The sequence below is a fragment of the Mesocricetus auratus genome, unplaced genomic scaffold, assembly GCF_017639785.1.
Source record: "Mesocricetus auratus isolate SY011 unplaced genomic scaffold, BCM_Maur_2.0 Super-Scaffold_100010, whole genome shotgun sequence".
Classification (NCBI taxonomy): Eukaryota; Metazoa; Chordata; class Mammalia; order Rodentia; family Cricetidae; genus Mesocricetus; species Mesocricetus auratus.
This window is the reverse complement of record NW_024429194.1, coordinates 41,308,349-41,331,642: the sequence shown is the minus strand read 5'-3', so window position 1 is coordinate 41,331,642 and position 23,294 is coordinate 41,308,349. Positions and strand designations below refer to the sequence as shown.

The following is a 23,294-nucleotide window of genomic DNA, read 5'->3' as shown; positions in this document are numbered from 1 at the left end:
TTATACACAGAGAAAGTGAAGCCTGTGAGGTAATTTTACACTAGGTTTCTGTTGTGGATTCTAAACCTTCTTAAAGCTTTACAAATTAGAATGGGGAAGAGCTAAGTAGAGTTAACAAGCAGAAGGTACTTCAAACTATTTTTAAGATTTCCTTGAAGCCTGGCATTGGTAGCGCACACCTTTAATCCCAGCACTCAGGTGGCAGAGGCAGGTAGATCTCTGTGAGTTCGAGGACAGCCCGGTCTACAAAACAAACAAACAAACAAAAAAAAAACCAAGATTTTCCTTGAGTCTTCATTGATTCCTCGGCTGTTCTGTAACAGCAGACTCCTGAATGAGGAAATTAAACCACTGGCTGCCATTAGAGGGCAGTCATCGTCCATATGTAAAAGACTGGGGTTTGCTTTGCTTTCTCAAAGTATTTACTGTTTGCAACATTGGTGATATCTACACCTTGCTATTCAGACATTCTGCTGAGTCTGATAAAATCACCTGCCACAAAGCTGAGAAGTTTCCAATGATTCAGTCTCCAGAAAAGGAGAAAGAGAACTCTTTGGCATTATATCCTGATTTTGATTTTAGGTTCATATAAAAGATATCAATTATCTTATTATTTCAATATCCTTATGTGGGCAATGCTCATGCTGTAGTAATAAAACCAAGATTTTGGAAGCAGTAATTCAAGTCAAAATTAGTTGGTATCCTATTAGCCTAAACAAATAAAAAATAAACACACTATGAGAAAAAAATGCAAAAGCCTATCCCTTGGTAGGGACCTCAGACTTCCATAAAGAATCTGTTCATGGAGTACACCTGTGGCCAATAGTGACCCCTCCCCCTTCAATTTCTTGTGCTACTTTAATCTTAAAACTCCTTAGTCTGGGACACACTAGTTAGCCAAAAAGAAAAAAAAATAGAAAAATGAAAAAAAAAAAAAAGAACTTTGAAGCAAACATTTCTGTTTGCCATGACCTTACCACCCATTTCCTTTGGTCTCTCAACCCCCAGCCTACCAAGGAAAGACATCCATCAGTACTGTGGGCACGTCCACCTCTGCCTACCGCCTGAGCCTGGCCACCATGTCCCGCTCCAACACAGGCACAGGCACTGTCTGGGAGCAGGACAGCGAACCATCCCAACAGGCTTCTCAAGACACCCTGAGTCGGACTGACGAGGAGGATGAGGAGAGTAAGTAAGACTCTAGGCAAGCAGCGAGCCTGCCTGGCCATGCGAGCAAGGGCCTAGGAAGGATGTCTGCCCTGCCCGCCATTTCCATGTCTGCCCCCTTTGTCATTCTTTTTAAAAGAGGGTTCAAAATGAAATTGCTATCCTTGAACATCTAGAGCAGGAAGAATGTAGATGATCTTTTCTTAGAAATTGCATTTAAGTTGTAAGTAAATAGCTTATTCCTCTTTCTCCTGGGCATCCTGGCTAGAGAAATGGCCAATGCTCACCATTAGTGAGGTTCCATTAGTCAAAGAAAAATGGGCAGAGTGTGCTCATGTTAGTCAGAAAATACCAGCTGTCTGTGGCAGCCAGGAGAAAATTAGCAGGATGATTGAGGGAAAGTAACTTAAAGAGTTTAGAGACTCTCCCATAAGGCAGTTATCCCAGGAATTTCTAATGCATGTGAGAAGGATGTACTGTTACAAAATGGGAGATAACAGATCAATAAACACTGCACGTGTGTGCTTGAGCAGTGTAGGGTTTAAAGGCAAAAGTCTGCTGGGTTTCCATTAAATGTCTCTACCATACAAGGGCTTCTTAAATTACATTGGTTATTTTCCACTCCTGTTTTTAAGATGCTCTTACATAATGCTTATTGAAATTTGTGCCTTTAAAGATGAGAATAATATCTAAGAGCCCGTCTATACCAAACAAAACCCACAAAATGTTCCTCTCTGAACCAAATAAAGTAGAAGGAATGGCAATGGATCTTAGAATTTTAATTAACTAAGATGAATGAAAGCATTTTAATATCTCCCTACAGTTAGGTATGTAAGAGGGAAAAAGAAATATGTGCTTTGTTAAAATAATTTTCACCAATATTTCCAGATTTAGTTTGGGGGTTAGTCATGTAAGGTAGAGATCATATTATAAACAACTTACAACCAAACACCCAGTCACTGCTCGTGGGCATATCTCCATAGTTGTGGCCTAAATTATTACAAAATATTGACCAAGAAACCACAGTGTAAAAGAGGATAAGGGGTTTGCTCTTTTTTTTTATTTAAAAACATTTATTTTTCATTTTACATATCAACCCCAGTTCCTCCTCCCTCTCCTTTTCCAGCCCTCTCACCACCACTCCTCTTCACCCCCCCCATCCACTCCTCAGAGGGGGTTAGGCCTTCCCTGGGGATGACCAAGCCCCTGCCCTCTGTATCAAGGCTGAACAAGGTATCCCACCATAGAGAATGATTTCCAAAAAGCCAGTTAATGCACCCAGGATAGGTGCTGATGCCACTTCCAGTCCCGGCCCCAACAGATCAAGTCACATAACTGTTACCCACATTCAGAAGGTCTAGTTACATTCCATGCAGGTTCCTGAGTGTGTGAGCTCTGACTAGCTTGGGGCAGCTGTCTCTGTGGTTTTCTCCATCATGCTCTTGACCCCACCCCTTATTCATATGATCCCTCCTTCCTCTCTTCAGCTGAACTCCAGGAGCTCAGTGAATGCTTGGCTATGGGTCACTGTATCTGTTTTCATCAGTTATGGGATGTAGGTTCGTGTTTGTCTTGCTTTAAAATTTTTTCTTTATGTATTTTTATTTGGGTCAGAGTCTTGTGTATCCCAGGCTGGTCTTGCATCTCCTATATTGCTGAGGATGACCCTGAGCGTCTGATCCTCCTTCCTCCACCACTGAAGGCAGGAGTTAAAGGCATGGCCATGCACAAGCACACTGGATCCCTGATACCTTAATTCAAAAGGGTGCTTCTTGTTTTATTCGGTCGTGTTAGAGATTGATGGTGCTGGGGACTAAACTTGGGGTTTCATATCTACGAGGCACTGGCAAGTACTCTATTACTAGCTATATTCTAATACCAAAAATGGGCAGTTTAAAATAAACAGGGAGGCCTGATACTAGTTCAAAACATAAAGTAAATTCTACTTTTCTTTTTTTTTTTTTTTTTTAGTGCTCACAGACTTTATTACAGGACAGTGGCAGCAGCAGCAACCTCAGCCCACCCTTACCCGCTTTCCAGCCCAGAAGGGGGGCAGGGGAGGCTCATGGCCCAGCAAGGGATATGCCGAGAAGGGGAGCAGTTCAGAACCCATCAGCAAGGACTGATGGGGGTAGGCCCAGGGACACAAACTATATACAGGAACTGGAGCTTCTGTTTCCAGACCCTCCTGGGCCAGGGTGCCAGGCAGGATATGGGGTCTTAGTAGTCCTCTACCCAGCCGTTCTCAGAGATGAATGCATCAATGACTTCCTTCATGGCCAAGTTGGGGATGAGCTGTTCCTGGGTCAGAGGGCTCCGGGTCACAGGGTCAAAGTGGCCCACACGCTGCAGGTGCTCCTCAATGTCCTTACGATCATAAGTGATACCACTGGGTGTGATGCAGGGCTCCCGCATCAGCTCAAAGCTGATCTTGCCACACAAGTAGTCAGGGATATCTCGCTTCTTTCTTTTCTCGTCCACCTGAGAGAAGAGCTCATCCATGTCTGCCATGTATTTATCGTGCTTGGCCTCAATGCAGGCCTGCTGGGCCCGGATGTAGCCATCGTCCTCATCACCCTCGTGGTTCCGCTGACACTCTTCCAGTTCCCTCTCTCTCTCAGCAGCAATGAGCCTGGTGAGATAAGAGTGCAGCTCACTCTCCTGGTGAATGCGCCGTTCCTCGATACTGTTCCAGCGCTTCTTCTTAGCAATACGGAGGGCACTAGGGATATCATCTCCAAAGTTGAGTCGCTGCTCCTTGGCCAAACTATAGGCTCGCTGCAGATTGGCAATGGCCTCATCATAACTCTCCATCTCTAGCTGGCATTGCCCCAGGAAGAAGTGTGCCTTCACAGACTGCCCATCCAGCTCCAAGGCTCTCCGGCAGTCAGCAAGTGCCTGTTCAGGCTGCTGCATCTTCAGATAGCACAGAGACCGGTTGGTGTAGTACACTGCCACAAGTGGGTTCCGGGTGATGGCGGGGCCATAGCAGGCCGCCGCCTCCTGGTACTTGCGGCCCACGAAGAGCCGGTTCCCCTGCTCCTTGAGCTCCTGCGCACTGGGGCTCTTATCAGGGCTGCCACCGCCTGTGCCCAGCCGCGCGCCGCCCTCCTTTTCCTCCTTGCCCTTCATGGCGCCGCGCGGCACGGCTTGGGCTCCGCGCCCGGCCACCTAGGTCTCGCCTCTACTTTTCTTTAATGTATGAAATAATATCTACCAACATTTTTTAATGATGGGAAATGATGCCCCCTATGATTCTTGAGACTAAGTTTATTTTCAGGTAACTCTGTGAATAAGTAGTTTGCCTGGACAGTAGGAAGGAATTATGGAAGAAAAGTAGAGGAGACTTCAACAGAGTCCAACATATAATGGTGGGGGTGGGCATCAGAAGGCGCATAGTCTTTTGCTAATATCTTTCTCAGATATCACAGTTATCTCAAAGCGATCAAGACTACCAATAAATGGTGCATTATGGCTGTGATGTGAGTGAGCATTGGTTTATATGAAGGTATGAAAGCAAGATTATGAACTGTTTTAATTGAAACTGCTCTTCAAATCATAGAAGGACATACTAAGACCTATCGGGTGTAGAACAAAAAACATGAGAAAGACATATATTCTTTGTCCTCTATAATATTAGAAGTAATCTTGTAGAGAAGATGGCATTTACAGACATCATTTAAAAAGCTTACTAGAAAAAACACGTGACTACTGGGCAAACAAATGCTAAAGAAATGTTAAGAGGTCGGGTGTTGGTGGCACACACCTTTAATCCCAGCTCTCAGGAGGCAGAGGCAGACAGATCTATATGAGTTCAAGGTCAACCTGGTCTACAGAGCGAGTTCCAGGCCAGTCTCAAAAAAAAAAAAAAAAGAAAGAAAGAAAGAAAGAAAGAAATGTTAAGAGATGTGAGTTCAATCCAGGCGGTGGTGGCATATGCCTTTAATCCCAGTTCTCGGGAGGCAGAGGCAGGCGGATCTCTGTGAGTTCGAGACCAGCCTGGTCTCCAAGAGCTAGTTCCAGCACAGCCTCCAAAGCCACAGAGAAACCCTGCCTCAAAAAAAAAAAAAAAAAAAAGAGAGAGATGTGAGTTCAAATGGCAATGAGAATCTAGGAAAGGCTTTTGTAGAAATAGTACAATGTGTTCTACCATGTTTTCCATTATTTTTAACTTCTTTGTAAACATACTACAAAGGCAATATGTCAAGACTCAGTGCAAATCATTGTATAACAGTTTTCATATTTATAATTTTATTTGAAAATTTATATTAGCTACATCACTTAGAATATTCTAAATAATATCAGATGACCTTCTAGGGTAGCATACATCTGCACAAACACCATTTGTTTATTGAAATTTATGTGGTTTAGTAACAAATAATATTAGATCACTTAGCATGAGGTCAGTTTTATGAAAATACCTTACTAAAGCTAACTTTAATATAGATTTGGGTACATTAATTTCTGCTCCTGCAGGAAAAGGGGACTTCTTTAAAAATTTAAAATTTAGGTTAAAATAAGCACTTCAGGATGTTAGAGTTTTCAAATATTTTTCCTAATATCTGCAATATTACTTACCACAGCAAGTTAGAAATCATTAAATGGACTGAGTAGTTTTTTTTAATATCAAGGAAATGGGAATGGCTTATTAGATCCCAAATGAACTATTCCCACAATAGTCTTTAAACATGTATATACAATCTAACTTTTATGAAATCTTTAGTTTGTGGGTATATATTGGTTTACACTAATAAAAGTGAGTAAGAAGTTTGTATGTGTTTTTGTGAAGGCTGCTATAGTGGGGGTGGGGTGGGAAATGTATAGACCATTGATTCATGTATGGTGTTAGTTTATTATATGTACAAAGATGTCTATGATGGTCTCTAGATTTAGAGACAGCCCTGAGGTTGTACCCAAGTCAGGAATGGAACTCAAGTGCCACTTTGGCTGCAGTTTTCTGATAGCTATCATGGTTTTGTAACATTGATTCCTTCACACTTTCAGATGACTCCGTGAGCATGCCCAGTGTGGTAAGTGAACAGGAATCTTGTCTCCTGAGTGCCCTCGGAAGGAGGCGGTTCTCCAGCCACGTCTCCAGCATGTCTGCACCTCAGGCTGAGGTGGGCATGTTACCCAGCCAAAGGTAAAGGCCTATGACTGTCTTATACTCTGTACTTGGGGCCAAAAGACAGAATTCGGAAAATACACTAACATTATTCTGTAAAAACAGAAGGAGAAGCAAGCATGGGTGATGTTTCTAGAGAATATGTTCAAGAAAGCACTTTCAAATAGACTCCTTTGGGTAATAGTTGAGGCCACCCCTTCAAGTCCAAGCATTATTTTTTATTGAGATATCCACAAATAGAAATACAATCCTTTTCTTCTGATCAATGCCATCCTTATATATCAGATTTATCATGAGGCAAGATAATGAGTATTTGGTAAGAGTAGTACTTGATACTCTGGGAGTTTAACTTCTGCAGTTAATGTTCAGCTGCATGTAGAAATGCTTCACCAAGCAAAAAATATACCTCTGACACGCTGTGGACCATGGGCAGGCGACTTAAATACAGTTCACAATTTTCCGGTTGTATGCTGAGGTAGGATAAAATGATCTGAAGGGGAACTTCTATATCAACAACTCTAAGATTCAATGGTTAAATCATTTAAAGCCATTTCCTTTGGCGTTCTCTGCAATGTAAGAATGGAATTTTTTAAAAATGCATTTGGGGGCTCTTACTTTTTAAACTTTTTATACTTGGGGAAAGCAAGAATACTTAGTTTATGTGATTAAAACTTAAATTTATATTTAAATAAACACTCATATTTGAATTCTACCTGTTTTAAATAAAAGTACAATACAAAAAATTATCTGAGCCGGTGTTTGTGGCACACGCTTTTAATCCCAACACTCAGAAGGCAGAGACAGGCGGATCTCTGAGTTTGAAGGCTGTCTTGAAAAAAGCCAAAAAAAAAAAAAAAAAAAAAAAAGGAAAGACTAGTCTACTCTTTAAAACAACTGAACAACTAATATTTTCATTTCAAGAATTGTACTCTTTCAAGGAATTGGTGTTACCTGATTTTTAGTGTGCTGTTTTATGTTTTTGCAATACAGCCTAAGGCATGCTATGTATCTGAGCTATATCCCTAGCCACTGCTATTTTAAATACCCTTAGACTAACAGTTGTACAAGTCACACATAGAACATAATATCAATAAGAATATATGATTGTGTTCAAATTAAACTTTTTTTTTTGGTTTTTTGAGACAGGGTTTCTCTGTGGCTTTGGAGGCTGTCCTGGAACTCGCTCTTGTAGACCAGGTTGGCCTCGAACTCACAGAGATCCACCTGCCTCTGCCTCCCGAGTGCTGGGATTAAAGGCGTGTGCCACCAACGCCCAGCTAAATTAAACTATTTTTATAGGAGTATATTATATCCAAATCACTCAATAAATAGTTCATGTAACCTAACACTTGATAATTTCCCTTGGAGCAAAAAGATTTTATAAATAAAATATGTAACCAAAGAGCCAAATAATGTGTCCCCAGAAATTAACATAAGCAGTTAATGTTGATAACTACTAATTTACTCTTAGTTGTTAACTATCCACATGTTTGTATTTAGAGAAACACATATTTTAATTAGAGAGGTTTTGAGCTACTAAAAATAAATCAAACTACTAATTCTTTTTCCAGGTGCATAATAATAGACCAACTGATTTGCAGAGAAATTTTATCTAGTATAAACATATTCTAGTAGTTAAAAAGAAGATACTATAGTGAATCGTTTTGATCTTGGATTATATTTTGGAGACTAGTTTCACACTCAGATCTTCGATAATACCCTTGTTTTGTAGATGTGTAATTATACACAATTTAACACGTATATATTGAATACTTTATGGTAGCCTAACTCAGTGCTAGACCTGAGGGTAAAGTAGATAAAATATAACACAACTCTGCTCACAAATACCAGTTCAGTTACATCCAAATAAGTGGATAAACTATTATTCACACACCAAATGGCAGACTTCCATCATTAGAGAGTGTAGACTAGAGAGGCCAATGTGAGTTCTTTGTAAGATTTTGAAGATACCTTTTGTTTACTGGTATTTTCATTGCAAAATTAGCAGGGGAAGTTGGGCTCTTTCTTTGCTTTTCTTAATGGCATCAGTTTCCAGACTGAATGGTTGTGGCCATTCATGGTAAGTGGTTTCTGTGTGGTAATATTAGGATGTACAAGAAAATGTGGGGTCTGGTCATTGAAATACTGTGTCCATATGATATGTTAAAAAATAAAAACCAGCTAGCCAAATGGCTACCAAAGAACTCACAGATTCATCTTCTACTGATCTACTCTGCAATACATTTCAGAGCTCATGTGTCCATTTGGAGCTCATTTTAACTCTTGACCAATAAACAGACCACTCCTCTGAGAGTCGTACCCATCTAGTCTTTCCTTCCCCCATTGCCTTGAGTCCTATGTCTTGACAAACCCAGCACAAGGTGAAATGGTTGACTGTCTCCTTTTCCTTCCTTGTTCTGTTAAATTTATTTATTTTCAGTTTTTGGAAACAGAAAACTGCATGCTTTTTACCCCCTTTCCCTTTTCTTTTTTTTCTTCTTTTTATTTTTTCTTTCTGCATTTTCTTTCCCTAAATGCTTCATCTCCCTACCCCTCCTGCAGTGAACCTAATGTCCTCGATGACTCCCAGGGCCTGGCCGCCGAGGGCAGCCTCTCTAGGTACAGTGTCAAAGCTACCTGTCTATTGGTGTCTGTGCTGGGAAACTAGCTGTTCCCTGTCACCTCTGTCACTCTGTCTCTTCCGTCTTCTCTTGCCCGTCTTGGTATCTATTTCCATCACTTGCCCTTTGTTGTTCATGAACACACGAGCCTGGAGTCAAAGGTGTAGCAGACCCTCCTTCTTTACAGACAGATCCAGAGAGCAATCACAACTAGTCTAAAATCCTCAATTTTTAAAAAATGGGACATGTGTAATGAATGTCTAAAATGTTTGATATACCAAGGGCTAGGGGTGTAGTTCAGTGGAAGTAACATGTGCTTAACATGTGCTAGACCCTGGGTCCAATACCCAGTACCTTCCCCAAAGTTTGTTATACAAAATGTTAAATTTCTCACGTCTAATCATTCATTTCCACATTGATATTCCTTGAGAATTGCTTTGGGGGGTCTTTTTAGTACAACTCCCCCCTCAGGAAACCCCTGTACTCAAGATCTTTTAACTAATACCACAGATAGTAAGCAAACATCAATGCTGTGAGAATAGCAATATCACTGCAACTTGTGGGATTGCTTCTCATTGATGTGTGCTGTCTGGCATACTGTTGTTGTAGCTTGTTCAAACACATATCAAGAATATTGGTTCTAGCACAAAGATGACTCAAAAACTTGCCATGAAAAAACCATTGCAAATTTTTCTTGCTAAGTAATAAGAGAAGTCATACAACAGAATCCATAGAATACCTAGACTATTTGCTTAAGCCTTCAGAAATGGGTACTGCACCTTTAACACTCAGATAAACCACGTCAAACATTCCTAATCTTGTGCTGTTGATTTACACCTCTCAACTAATCCTCATTAGGGGCAATGCTTCTTGTTCATCTGTAAAGTGTCTTTGTCCCAACTCAGGAGAAAGTACTCCCAGGGCTGCCTTACATAGTGAGTACTCCAATACCCCCGTGTTTATGGCTTTGTTACAAAGATGAGGAAATGTTGAGAGGCCGTTCCTGTGAAAGGCTGTCTTTTGTTTTCTTCGCACCTTGTTCAGATTTCACATTTTCTTCAACTGAAAATGGGAAATTTAGTCTATCATCCGGTCTATTTTTTTTTCTTTACTGGATCCATAATTCATGACATTCATTTGTGTTTGCGAGCCCTTGCTTGGACAGATTAGTCTCTTATTGGTAAACGTGAAAGTGCTGCAGAGAGCAACCTTAATCAGCAGGAGCTGTAGGGCAGGGCAGGTTGAGAAATAGTCCTGGAGAAGGCTTCCCCTAACTGGTTGTGATGTCTGAAGAACTTTCAACAAAGTCTAGTAGGGCTTCTGTACTTTCAAGGATGGAATTGTTTAAAGCCTAAAACTGCACATGGAATAGGAAAACCTTATTTTCAGAAGGTAGGATCATGGCTGATGGAGGGTAGTCAAGCTCCAATTTAGATGGTTTTGTGCTGAGCCTTAGTCCAGACTCTACTTCTGCTAACCCAAGGCCCAGCACAATGTGCACGAGAGGAGACGGGATAGAGTTTATTTTTATTAATTTTCTGAAAGACTTGGCAAGCTCAGGGTTCAAATGCCTGGAGTTAGTTGAACTAACCCCTGTGCAGGTCCAGTGCAAAGGGAGGAGCCTCACTGTTTGTGCTAGGTACCAAGATGAGTTCAGAGCTAGAGTCAGAGACTTTATCTCCATGTGAACTGATCCTGTTAGCATTTTGATGACCATCTTAAACCAACTGCTGTTGACCTGTTGTTGCTGGCACTGTTTTCCTTTGGACTTTGGTTAGTTACCAGGCCCAGCTGTGGTCATTAAGAAATGGAAAGATGAGCAATTTGCTTTGGGTTCTGAGATAATTGATTAATGTGGAGGCTTCCCACCAACCACTAACACATCCATTTGTTGCCAACTGTATCTCTTGAATGCCATCATGTCAGCAAGTTCTCTTTGGAGGAGAGGAAGTTTTGGCATTTTCTAAAAAGGGACTTTATGAAATGGCATATTTGTACATATTTTGTTTGCCAGCTTTCTTCTTTTTTGACATAAGAATTCTATATGCACATTCTTAAAATTCAAAATAGAAGGCAATAGCCATGTGAATTACATTTAATATACACTTTAGTATTTAGGATCTGAGGTACACTCAAAGTTATCCTGAAGAAAATTGGACCCAAGTTTACCAAGAAACATCCTGAAAGAAAACTAGTAAACACACACACACACACACACACACACACACACACACACACACACCTTATAGTACTTAACTTTTATAGTACTTTGTTTCTGGCAGGCCACTTGTTTTAGACAAAAGAGTCAAGTTGTACTGAGTAGGCTGAGTGAGGAAGAGACCAAGATAACCAGATAAGGTGGGTGGGTACTGAAAAAAATGTATATGCTAATTAGAAACTTCTAAATTCCTTACTAAATTACACTAACACATTTCTTTTAAAGACTCAGTCCCAAATTTCCTATCAGAAACATTGTTTTCTGTCTATTTCCATTTCTCAAAACTTCCATTGGAAATTAATAAGCTAAATCAAAATTCCATGGAAGATTTTTCTTCTTTGGAGAGTGCTGCTCTGAGAGGCATAGACATTCATTGTAGAGGTTCCTCAAACACACGTATATACACACAATGGGCATATTTTGCCTCTGGAATAATAGAGATCAAGAGAAGTTATTTAAGTCCTTAAGGCTAGATGTTTGTGTTTGAGAACCAGATTTTCTTTAGACATGTTAGGATATTGTAAACAGCAGGAGTCAACAGTGAACTCTTAATTTAAAAAGAAATTATCATGGCATTTTATTCCTGGAAAAATTTGAATCACAGTGAAAATGAAGAATACAGTCCTGTTTGAACAAGACTGTAGTGTAGATTAGATAACAATAGCCCATGTAGTAGTGCCCATCTTGTGCTCACACATAGCTTCCAAGCGCGAGAATGTGCCAGGTACTCTTAAAACACAAGGAAGATCCACCTGCCTGTAATACAGCTGAAAAGGCAGTGCACTGGGACACAGACTGTGCTCTTTGCCATTGCTACGTCAGTTCTCAGAGGATGTCTAAAATTGAGTTGTTCCTTACAATCTGATCTGAAACACTAGTCTTTCTTTAGCATTTAAAATATATTGTCTTGGGTGCTGTGAAGGCTCAGTACACTCAAACAATGATGGGTTAAGATTTGGTCTTCTTTCTGCTTCCCCGCTGTGTGCCTGCTGCTCCTTTAGTGTTGACTTCATGAGTTCCCACTGCAAAGCCATCATCGCTCAGGAAAAATGGCTGTGCCACATGTATTATGTCCCACTTCTAGAGTTCTATAACCAAACTAAAGCTGATGCCAGAAGTATAGAAAGAAGTAATAAACAACCAATTTATGATCCAGGCTGTGTTGTCATACAGAGTGTCTGCTTCACTTTTTATTTAAGTGATATATAATATACTGCAATACATATAGTTTATTTTTTATAATTTAAGTGACACAAATTATCCTTATATTACTGAATGGCTTCTCCTTTTCATAGCCCTTATTTAAAGAAATACTAGCAGACATACAATTAGGAAATACACACACACACATATATACATATATATATGTACACACACACACACACACACACACACACACACACACACACACTTCGGTCCAGGTCATTATGCTGCACCAATGAAAAGGAGGTAATCTTATTAAATTCATTTTCCTAACATTGCCCAAATTCCTCTAGCTTATGAATTGCTTCCTTGTATTATAAATAGGAACTAGTTTTTGAAGACAGTTTGAATCACACCAATTCTGCTGTGCCTGTTTGAATTTTCTTCTCTAAAATCTGGATCTTACTATCATTTGCCAACCGATAGGAACTCAGAAACATGAGGGAAGGAAAGACATGCCACCTCAGTCTGTCATGTAGCCCTAGCATTTGGGAAGGCTGCAGCAGGTGCATTGCACATTCCGGGCCAGCAGGGGTAGCATGCTGAGACCATGGCCCTCTACAACAAAAGGTTATTTACTTATGAAAATATGTTGCAGGATGTTAGTTTAAGTTTGGAAAATTTTACTAGTTTTTTCCTTATTGTTTCACCCTGTTTGGATAACACAATAAAAATCAGCTGCTGTTCTTAAAATCAACGCTTCCGAGAAACCAGTGTCCTACATAAGATCAAGTTTTTAGCATTTGATCAGTTGGTTTTCATAACTGTTGTACTTGAAATAGGTATTTCAGTTATTCAGAAGGATTTAGTTGCCTACTGAAGTAAACCTTTAAAAATTGAGACCATCAATAAAATGCAGTAGCTCCTTGATGAGGAAAATAATTTTGATCATTACATTTGTGGTAGATGAAGACTCTTGATGAGACTGCTTTAAAAACTTAAAATAGAAAGCAGAGCATAGTCCAGATAGGTTCTTAATACAAAGAGCTTGGCTTTCTCCCAGTTGTAGCTAACTTAAAGGTAATTCTTGTATTTAGTTCCAATTTGAAATAAACTCCAAGATATGAAAATTTTGTCTACATTGCATTCATTCTTAGCTTTTTAGCTATTTATTACTCACATGACTTAATCCAATTGATGGGGCAAATAGAAATTTCAACATCATATTTCTAGGACAAGTGTAATTTATTGCCTGGGATGTATTCCCAGAAGATGTTCTATAATTTCATTTTTGATGCATGCATCCCTATTTTATTTACATAGAACAGCTGATTACTAAAGACACTTGATAGATTTCTCAGCTATGAGCTTCTCTGTCCATTGAGAAATGTTGATATTCATGATCTACCCCTGGAGTAACCATCATGAAATTACTGTTATGTTGTGACATTTAATTCTCCAAATAGCGTATATTTTTATTTTTTGCACCATTTTTTCTCACAATCTCAGATTACTAAATAAAAATGAGACAATAGGACTGCCTCGTATTCATTTTCTCTGTCCCATTATCTTCAACATGTATTACCTACTTCTTTTTAGTATCCTAGAAGCAATGTCATTACAGACAACAAATGTAAACAAGAAAGCATGCTATCTATGTCACTTTTCATGCACAAACCATTTTTACATCAACTAACTTCTTTTCTCTACCTTAATGGGAGGTAGTTGGTAAGTATCGACCTCCCTTTATGGTCAAGGGAACTGAGGTGACATCTAGATGTTAATGAGGAATCCATTCCAATGGTGGCTTGCTTGGTACTGGAAGAAATGTGTTCTACTTGTGTACATATATGTGCTTTCCAACTTAACAGACATGTTAAAATGGATAAATAATAAGGAGATGTCATTTCAGACATGCCAGCAACATGGTCTGGATTGATGACCAAAATGTGCTGCACTGTTCCTTTAGCATAGAAGCCTTCATACACACTACGAAAGTCATATAAAGATAACACACGCCAATCTGGTGAACTTGATTTGGGGGGACGAAATGTGTTAAACATCTCTTTTATTGGCATTCTTTATAGAATTTTGTGTTGTATACATCAGGTGGTGTAATTATATACCTATTTCATAGAAAATTTGACAGATTTTATTGCTTTTTTCTTCTAGTAAGTATATAAGTTGAACCTTAAATAAACGATAGCTTTGACTGTTCCACCTGCAATTATTAGCCTGTTGTTAGTACATGAGAAGCATCAGAATGTCAATCTTTTCACTAATTTCTTTGACTAAAAGTGTAGTGAGGTGTTTATGTAGCACATTAAAAAAAACAGGATGTGTGGATATAATCATTCTTTATTTTTTTTTCCTGGACAATTGCTGACTGGGTTGCTCTGTGGGATATTTTACCCTAATGATATCTGTAGATGACTCTCCTTTTTGCAAAGGCAAAGACATCATTTAACCATAAATCAATTAGTCACATTGACATCAACCAGAGAATTAAACTACCATATGGGGCACAATGTGTTTCTCTTTTCATTCTCTCTCCCATTGTAGATATATGATCCATGCATGGAGAATGAAAAAGAATCATGGCCCATTTCAGTACGTTCAGCTTCACCAACACTAAAGTAGCAGACCCTGTCAGTAGTCATTTTTGCTTATGAGACACACATACACAGTAATTTGGGGGGGAGCAGACTGCCCTTTTATCAACTGCACAGTCCACTTGAGTGCAGCCAATTGAGCTGTACTGCCAGTTCACTTTGTCAGCCTTTTAAATCTAAAACAGATTTCAAATATATTTAAATTTTCTACCCATGTGACTATTTGCTCAGCTGTCACGGACTTCAGGCTGCAAACATGTGTTAAATGTGTCCCTTCACCCAAATGGATTCTGTGTCTGATGTGTTCAATATTTGTCCATCTTTTCATTTAAATTGGAAGTTTTAAAACAGGTGTTCCCATCCATGTGACAGAGTTGTTTGTGTGTATTTGTCGCCAGCGTTTCCATTCCCCTTGGAAAAAAAAATTGAGATTAGAATATGACATGTTAAGCCGTTTGATGGCTTCCAAACCAGGGGTGTGATCGAACCAACGTCCTGCTGAATGATAGATACAGCATCAGTGACTGAAATCAGAATCTCAATTTTGACAGCTTGGGGCTACAAGGCCTTGTCCTCCTTTCCAAGCCTTTGAAAACCCCTACCCCAGGGACTCTTTCCCAACCATCCTTCAAAGATAATGGTATCTTTGAAGTGACTGTTCCATACAAGTGGTTTTGGCTGACACCCACCAGACAATGGTCCTCTGTGCTGAATCCACAGTACATAATGCTGTTGATGCTTGGCAGGGTGGCAAGTGTACAGAGTGAACCTGGCCAGCAGAACCTCCTCCTGCAGCAGCCACTGGGGAGGAAAAGGGGCCTGAGGCAGGTAAGTAGCCCCTGAGAGGCTAAGAGTCATCCTCTTAGAGAGCAGGTCCACTTGCTTGTTAGTGCCTGTGTTTGTTGAGATCACACACCCAGCCTTCTTGCCTGGAATAAGCCCTGCATAGCAACCTTAAAGTCTGGTAAATGCTTGGGCAAGCTGAGCACAGGAGGCTTCCTTTTCAAATACGAATCTTTTGTTGTGCAAAGCTTCCATTTGGAAGCTTCTTTCCTAGCCTAACTCACTGGCAGTGCTTTGGCTGACTGTTATAGTATTAACCAAATACCTGCTCCTACAGAGTCAGAGACAGGTCCTTTTTCGCTCTGATGTTGGAGATTTAATTTAATATTGAATTAGAAGATCATGTTTTCAGTTGTGTATTGTGGTGCATACCTGTATTTCCAGAACATAGGAGGCCAAGGGAGGAGGGTTATGAGTTTAATGCCAGCCTGGGTTACACAGAATTGGAAGCCAGCCTGGGAGTGGTGGCAGTGTACAAATTTCATTAGGTGAGATTTCTCCCTTTCTCAACCCTTTCACCTTGCCCTCTGCTCCTTTCTTCCATCTCTCCCTCATTCCTATATCCTCTCATTTCTCAATTTTCATACATGGTTTCACCATACAGTCCAAGCTGGTGTCACACCCAATCCTCCTGCCTCAGCCTCCCGAGTCCTGGGACTCCTGGTATGCACCACCACTCCTGACTCATGCATTGTTTTCTAAATAAAAGTCTTAGTGAGGCTCCAATGTTTGGCTAGAAGATTGGTTTCTTAATAAATATCTCTGAGAGTTGACAGATGTTCAGCTATAGTTTTAGATAAGCAAAAGTCAGGTATTAAGTATTATTTTTGGTTTTTCTATCCACTAAAGCTCTCAAAATTGGCATTCCACGTCCATTAATGTCCAAGGAACAGCAGGACAGTCAAGTCAGGGTCACGTGAGCTCAGGATCTGTTCTCAGACAGTTGGCCTTTCCTGACAGTTTTATTTTCATCTGTTTTCTTCAGCTAAGACGCCCTCTCCTGTCAAGGCAGAAGACTCAAACTGAACCCAGAAATCGCCATGGGGCTCGGCTGTCTACCACTCGCAGGAGCATTCAACCTAAAACAAAGCCGTCTGGTGAGTGAGAGCTCACGGGTCCCTTCTGACTGCACCACTGTGTGATGATGGGCAGCTCAATCTGAAGGCCTGCTGAAAGGGAGATTACACAAATAACCTCACTTTTGGAGAGGTCTTAGGATACGTTTCCCAGAAAACTTACTTTTTTTTTTCTCTTCTCATCTTCCCCAACCTTTCCCCACCCCTGGTGAACCTAGATAAGTGGAAAGACCCAAGGTAAACTGTTAATATTCTGAAACTTGAATGGGAAAAGTCGTATTTTCTTTACTCAATCCAGAAACTAGATCATTCTGCTTCTTACAAAAGGCAAAGGCATAGTTTATAACTCTTGGGCTTTTTGGTTCTAGAATTCATCACTAGGAGGGTTATTATGATAATTTAACCTTTGCAAATCTCGTTTTAGGCTATTTATGTGTGTAAAAATTATTTTCTCTCTTCAAGTCTATTCTATTTAAGAAGATAAAATGGCCTTATAGGATTTCATTTATTATAAACCAGTTATGCCTTTATGATGACTCACTGGTTACTGTGGCATCAGTAGTCAATTTCTCTCCTACTTATTGGTTTACCTCTAACTTACAGTTGACCAGAAGCGATCTGTGACCTTCATTGAGGCTCAGCCAGAGCCAGCAGCCGCCCCAACAGACATACTTCCTGCCACAAGCCAACCACAGGGCTGTAGCCCAGGCTCATCTAGGAAGCCAGAAGGAGCTGACAAACCAGTGCTCACATCCTCTCCTGCTATTGTTGTTGCGGATCTTCACAGTGTGTCTCCCAAGCAGGTGAGGGCACCACGGACACAGGCAAGGCCTGCTCCCTGCATACTAATTTTCAGGAACCACTTCAATATGCACATTTTTCCTGAATCATCAAGTCTGGGTCTGTAACACATTATTGCCCAAACAGATACTACTTTTACCATTGTGAAAAAGAAAATCTGTATAAAGTGTTTGGCCAATAATGTATTTATAAATAAGAAGGACCAAAATATGTCTTAGTAGAAAACATAAAAGAAATTATCTTTCAGCTGGAATAATCAATGACAACAGAATTTGATATACAATGAAATATTTTTCAGTTAAAGTATATGAAGTTACTAGCTTAGATGAAATCATCGCATAGTTTTCTGTGTCCTATAAGATCAGATGAACTTAAAAGTTTGTCCTCATTGCTTTAGTATTCTTTTATTTTGCTTTTGTGAATACATTCCTATAGGTACCTTATTCTGATTGATAGTTAAAGAAAACTGAAGGGTAATATTAGCATATACATTTTCATGGCTTTTATAGTTAAAAAGCATTGTATCAGTTCATTTTTACAGCCTATATGATAAGCATGGCCCTGCCCCCTAAAAAAACATATATGTCAAAGGATAGAAAACCAATGCTTTGAAAGTCAGAAGGGTCCTTATAGATCCTCCTTGGGACAGGGCTGGAGCTTGGATTCACATTTGAGTTCTTGTCCAGTTAGAGCTGCTACACAGCATTTTTTAGTTCTTCTCTGGTACCCATCCTACTTGTCCATGATGTTATGATCCTTTTGGTCACAGAGTGAGCCCCTTCTTGCTGAGGAAGGAGAAAAAAAGGAGGATACAGAAGTACAAGGTGCTGCAGCACACAGCCCCCTCTCCACTCAACTCTCAGACCCCGATGACTTCACTGGCCTTGAGACATCCAGCCTCCTACAGCATGGAGACACCGTTCTTCATATCAGTGAGGAAAATGGCATGGAAAACCCCCTGCTGTCCAGCCAGTTCACTTTCACGCCTCCTGACCTGGGGGAGAAAGATGCAGCACTAGACGAGTCCCATGTTTAGCTCTGTATCACAGGAGCAGGGTACAGAAGACTGCTACCAACAAGATGCTTTTAATGACAAGGGTTAATTCCAAAACAACACTTTACAGCCAGTCAGCGGCGTTAAGTCTGAGTGCATTTTGCTGCCAAAATTCCTAATGTGTCACAACCATCTTACAAATCGATAGCTGAAAGTCTTTAGTCATGTGAAGACCATAAAAGCAGGGAAGAATAAGGGGAAAGAGCCATTTCACTGCACTGTGTATAGCTCACTATGAGCCGCTAAGAATATATATATATATATATCATTACAGTCAGTTGAGAATACATATTATTGCTTCCATCATAAGAATACTAACAATATGTTCTAAAAGGAATGCAGTCTTTTAAGATACTCACATTATACATCTCATGAAAATGTTTATTTTTATAGTTTAAAAAATTTTACATTATGTGGCTATATATGCATAGAAATTCACAGAAAAATGACCAATAAGAAAAATAATTAGATTGAAGAAACTAAATTACAAACCCTGCAGTTATTTTTGTTTTGGTCAATAATATAGTCAATAATTAAAAGAACAAAATACTATTTTTAGAGTTGTGGACTTTTCAAAATTTATTTTTTAACTTTCATTTTCACTGTATGCTAAAAATAAAAATTCTAATACCACAGATCATTTCACATCAATCACATTAGACAAAATGCTCTAGAAATTATCAGATATGATTCTGAATTAATAACATAGACAGCTATTTAATTATCAAAAGCTAAATGTAAGTAGCATTGCTTGAAAGAGATGGCATTCCTACTTTTAGCCCTGACTACATCCATGTCTAGATTAGATCTATTGGGAAAGGGGATTGCTTTCCTTACAGTCCTTGTGCCTGCCCCTGAGGGCATATTTTCATACATTAAAGGTAAATTGTTAGAACTAGATTGGAAAAGAACTTTTTCTCAGTAGTCAAATATTCTATGATCCTTAGGAGATCTCCATTAATGAAGAGACATATAGAGTACTCAATTTCTTCATAGACTCAGACAGCTTGTATATATCACAAATAGGGCTTTAACTTGAAGTGCAGTTACTTCAAAAAATAAAATAAAATTCGAAAGGCTTGTGAGGCCAGTACTTAGTGGATTATTAAAGGGCTGGGCATCCCACAGTTCATAAATGGGTTTCAAAAGTTTAACAGTTTATATTAGAGAACTGTTACATAACCACTAAGCATTGAAAGATATATACATATCTACTTTGGTATGGTGTGTGTGTGTGTGTGTGTGTGTGTGTGTTTTAGTCTTCAAGTAAAAGTTAAACAGAGAGTTTGATTATGTTAAAATGAGTTTAAATATATTCTATATGCTCAAATGTTGACTATGTTGGCTGTGAAATGTGTGTATATATATATAAAGAGGAGACCTATAAACATAAACAAATCACAAAGAAAAATGATATTTATGTTAGAATTGTTTATTAAATAAGCACAGTTTATATTGTGACTTATAAAAATCATATATTTGGGGGCTATAGCCCGATTCACCAAGAGAATGGAATTATCTATAAATTAATTAGGATAAAATTTAAAATCCCCCAGTTGAGAAAATCAAGGTGGTATCACTTTCAGGCCTTTTGGCTAAGAACAAGTATTGGAAATCAAGGAGATAAGCGAACCTCTTTTATGTGTTATGACATCTTCACATCATTCATACTTAATGCTGAGTTTGTCCCTAAGTACAGAAGCTGACATGCAAGTGGTTTTCTGGTTCTAAGCTGGTGTATTTTGCCTGTTACAAACTATGCTGCTCAATTAGCATTAGAGGCCTTATGTCTGGTAATTACAAGTGTCTGAGTTATGTGCGTCTATGTGCTTTGTTCCAGTGTTGGGATTCTTGATTCAAAAGCTCTATAATTGTGTCAGATACTTAAGAAGTACAATGAATTGTTAAATACTCAACAATAACTCTAAATACCTTTACATATTTTAAATGTGTTGGGCTGTTTGAGAAAGGATTTACTGGTCTGTCTGCCTTTTAACCTGACTCCTTTGCTGTCATGTATGGAAGTCTATTAGAAATTTTTTCAATAAGCTAAGTAATGCTTTACCTTAAAAAAAAAAAGAGACTTGTCTACTCTGAGAAACAGGGACTTACAGAGTGGAAATGCTCTCTTTTGTGTTGGACTTCTGAAATTTTGCAGATGTGTGCTTCTGTTCCATTTAAGGTGTCCTTAAACGTGTTGAATGTAATGTGCTGAATGTTTATGTGTGGTGACTAAAGTATCTATATGTATGTGCATAAGAGTGTCACAAGATGTATTCTCAGGAATACTGTTACCTGGAGTTTGAAGGAATAACTTAAAGAAAAACAGTTAGGGAAGATAAGAAAAAAGTTTAAGTTAATTGACAATCTTTTGTAATATTCAAAATGTGGCTAAGAACTAACTATCACTTATGATCATTATAATATTAGTAAAAATAGATTTATTTCTTAATCTATGATGCTTCATCATACTTATTCAGAGGAAGGACAAAACAGACACCCACTTTCACCAGGTATTAAAAAAATTACATTCAACGAAGATTGGACCTCTGGACATTAACTTTATAGAGAGACCTTGGAATAAAAATATGTCATCCATGATAGTGGGCACAGAGTTATACTATTAAGATTAAAGCAGCTTAAATCCTGGATGCAGAATTTTCTAGGACAAACATTTTATTTTCATTTACATTTATAGCATTCACCACTTTCTGTAATTCTATTAAATTACTTGATTCTTTTGACGAGGAAAGTGAGTTACTGAGTGCCTTGGAATAAGCCACTGAGAACTATAGTGTGGAAGGGCACACCTGGGCACACAGCAGTGCTGGAGGCAACCACTGTTTGCTACGTTAGGCCTCCAAGAGTAACTTAAGACACGATGGCATCTCTCTTTAGCGTCTGTTCTTTCAGTCAGTACAGAACTTTCTCCACTTTGCTGCCCACCTCCTAGAGTTTCCAAGGAAATAACAGTGTATGTGTAGAGACCTATAGGGAAGAAAGGGTTATAGCCTTATAGTTCAAAACATGAATTAAATACCTTCCTTGAGTTACACAGGAACTTCCTTGAGTTACCAGAGAACTCTCCAGAATTTGCTGCTGTCACACTGAGTCCCACTGTTGCTCAGTGACCTCACAGTTCCAGTCCATGGCCTTGTGTCTCGGCAGTGAGTAAAATGTCCCACTTCCTCATTTACTTTCGTGGGTCTCAACTGCAGCATCTCAGAAGCAGACTTTGATCTGACACTCAGGAGAATAAAAACAAGTTGAGGGCAGAATGTATTTGGAAAAGTTTATGATAAATTTACTTATATTATTTCAGGATCATTTAGGATCATAAATCTATGTACCTCCATGATATTTTTAATAGTCACTGTGACCATGGGATTAAAGTCCTTTATTAGCCATTTTGTAGGTAAAAACAAAGGATTGACTACACAGCCAACTTCCCTCAGATGACTATAAAGTCTGTTATGAATACTGAATGACCAAAGAGCATGGAAAAATGCATATGAATAAATAATGAGATGTTTATGAAAGATATTTATGAAAGCTATTGACTTCTGTGTTAGAATATGCACATATAATAAAATTAATCTAAAAGTATTTAATGTGCTCCGATTTCATTTCTCTCCTTTGGAAATGGGTTAGTTCATTCAGGCTCATTTTTGAAGTCTTGTAATGTACCTTCTTTTATTCATTTCTTGCCCTCCATATCTGCACTCTATACCTAGCCAAAAGTCAACAATCAGTCCCTCTACTTCTGTATACAATTCATATCCACCTCAGGTACTTCCCATCCCCCATCTTTGAAAATAAGGCAGAATGCAGATATGGAAGACAGGTAGCCAATTTGATTTCCCTTCCTAGATTATGGCCTGCTGGAATGCTGGTAATAGTCCAAGTGAGAACATTAAAGATTTGATTGTCCTCTGACTGTGGCCACAAAAAACTGTGGCATCGAAATTACCACCAGTTATGTTTTGAATGAAATTATGAGGTACCCTATCCTTGTTCTTTAGGAATTTATCTTGTTTAACTCATGTTTATCTTCACATAGCTTTGCATTGGTTCCTGACCCAGACTCTGGACACATTTGGCATTAGGAAACCTACCCATTTCAAGAATTATGGCTGAATAATAAACAACTGTATTAAATCCTTCTACTGCAGAGGAAGTAGGACCAAAGAAGCCTAAGAAACTCCTATACTGAGTACTCAGCAGTCACCTGCTCTCAGCACCTTGACTAGGGCGCATCACAGAAGAGAGGACCAAAAGACTGTAAGAGCTGGAGGGTGGGGGTAAGTGCTATGGAATGCTGTCTACTGGCTATGACAGGGCTGTTGCAATGACTAGTGCACAAGCCACTGTGGCTATCTGCACAAAACCTACAGACACACAGAGATATTTCAGTAGGAGAAAGAAAAGGGTCAGCAGGAGTTGAAGGGGAATAAAGTGCGGGTGACGGGGCTATGATCACAATAAAGGTATACACAGTAAAAAAATACATTTTCAAAACAAATTCCTGCACTGTAGGCGGTAGTCTAGCTGGTCGGCCCGTTGACTTCCTACGCCATACTCAATAAATTATCTTTCCTTACAAAAGGAAGAGAGGCTATTCTGCTGAGATGAAA

General features: G+C 39.2%; 2 protein-coding genes across 6 annotated transcripts in view; one reads left to right on the top strand and one right to left on the bottom strand.

Annotated features, from left to right (window-relative positions):
- The window catches only part of Unc80 (unc-80 homolog, NALCN channel complex subunit), a 174,854-nt gene extending 152,588 nt beyond the window's left edge, over positions 1-22,266 (top strand). For 4 of the 5 annotated variants that reach the window (XM_040753401.1, XM_040753400.1, XM_040753402.1 and 1 more), the window contains 7 exons: positions 1,009-1,188; positions 6,172-6,310; positions 8,855-8,911; positions 15,633-15,714; positions 16,715-16,826; positions 17,409-17,608; positions 18,376-22,266. In XM_040753401.1, coding sequence (XP_040609335.1) covers positions 1,009-1,188; positions 6,172-6,310; positions 8,855-8,911; positions 15,633-15,714; positions 16,715-16,826; positions 17,409-17,608; positions 18,376-18,642 — 1,037 coding nt within the window. In that variant the 3' untranslated portion in view covers positions 18,643-22,266. The remainder of the gene's footprint in view (positions 1-1,008; positions 1,189-6,171; positions 6,311-8,854; positions 8,912-15,632; positions 15,715-16,714; positions 16,827-17,408; positions 17,609-18,375) is intronic. The other variant, XM_040753403.1, reaches the window with a different exon arrangement.
- LOC110340959 (STIP1 homology and U box-containing protein 1-like) lies at positions 3,126-4,320 on the bottom strand. Its single transcript, XM_040753404.1, has one exon. It carries the CDS (start codon positions 4,297-4,299, stop codon positions 3,388-3,390), a length of 912 nt encoding a protein of 303 aa, XP_040609338.1. The 5' UTR covers positions 4,300-4,320; the 3' UTR covers positions 3,126-3,387.
- Positions 22,267-23,294: the final 1,028 nt, after the last annotated feature.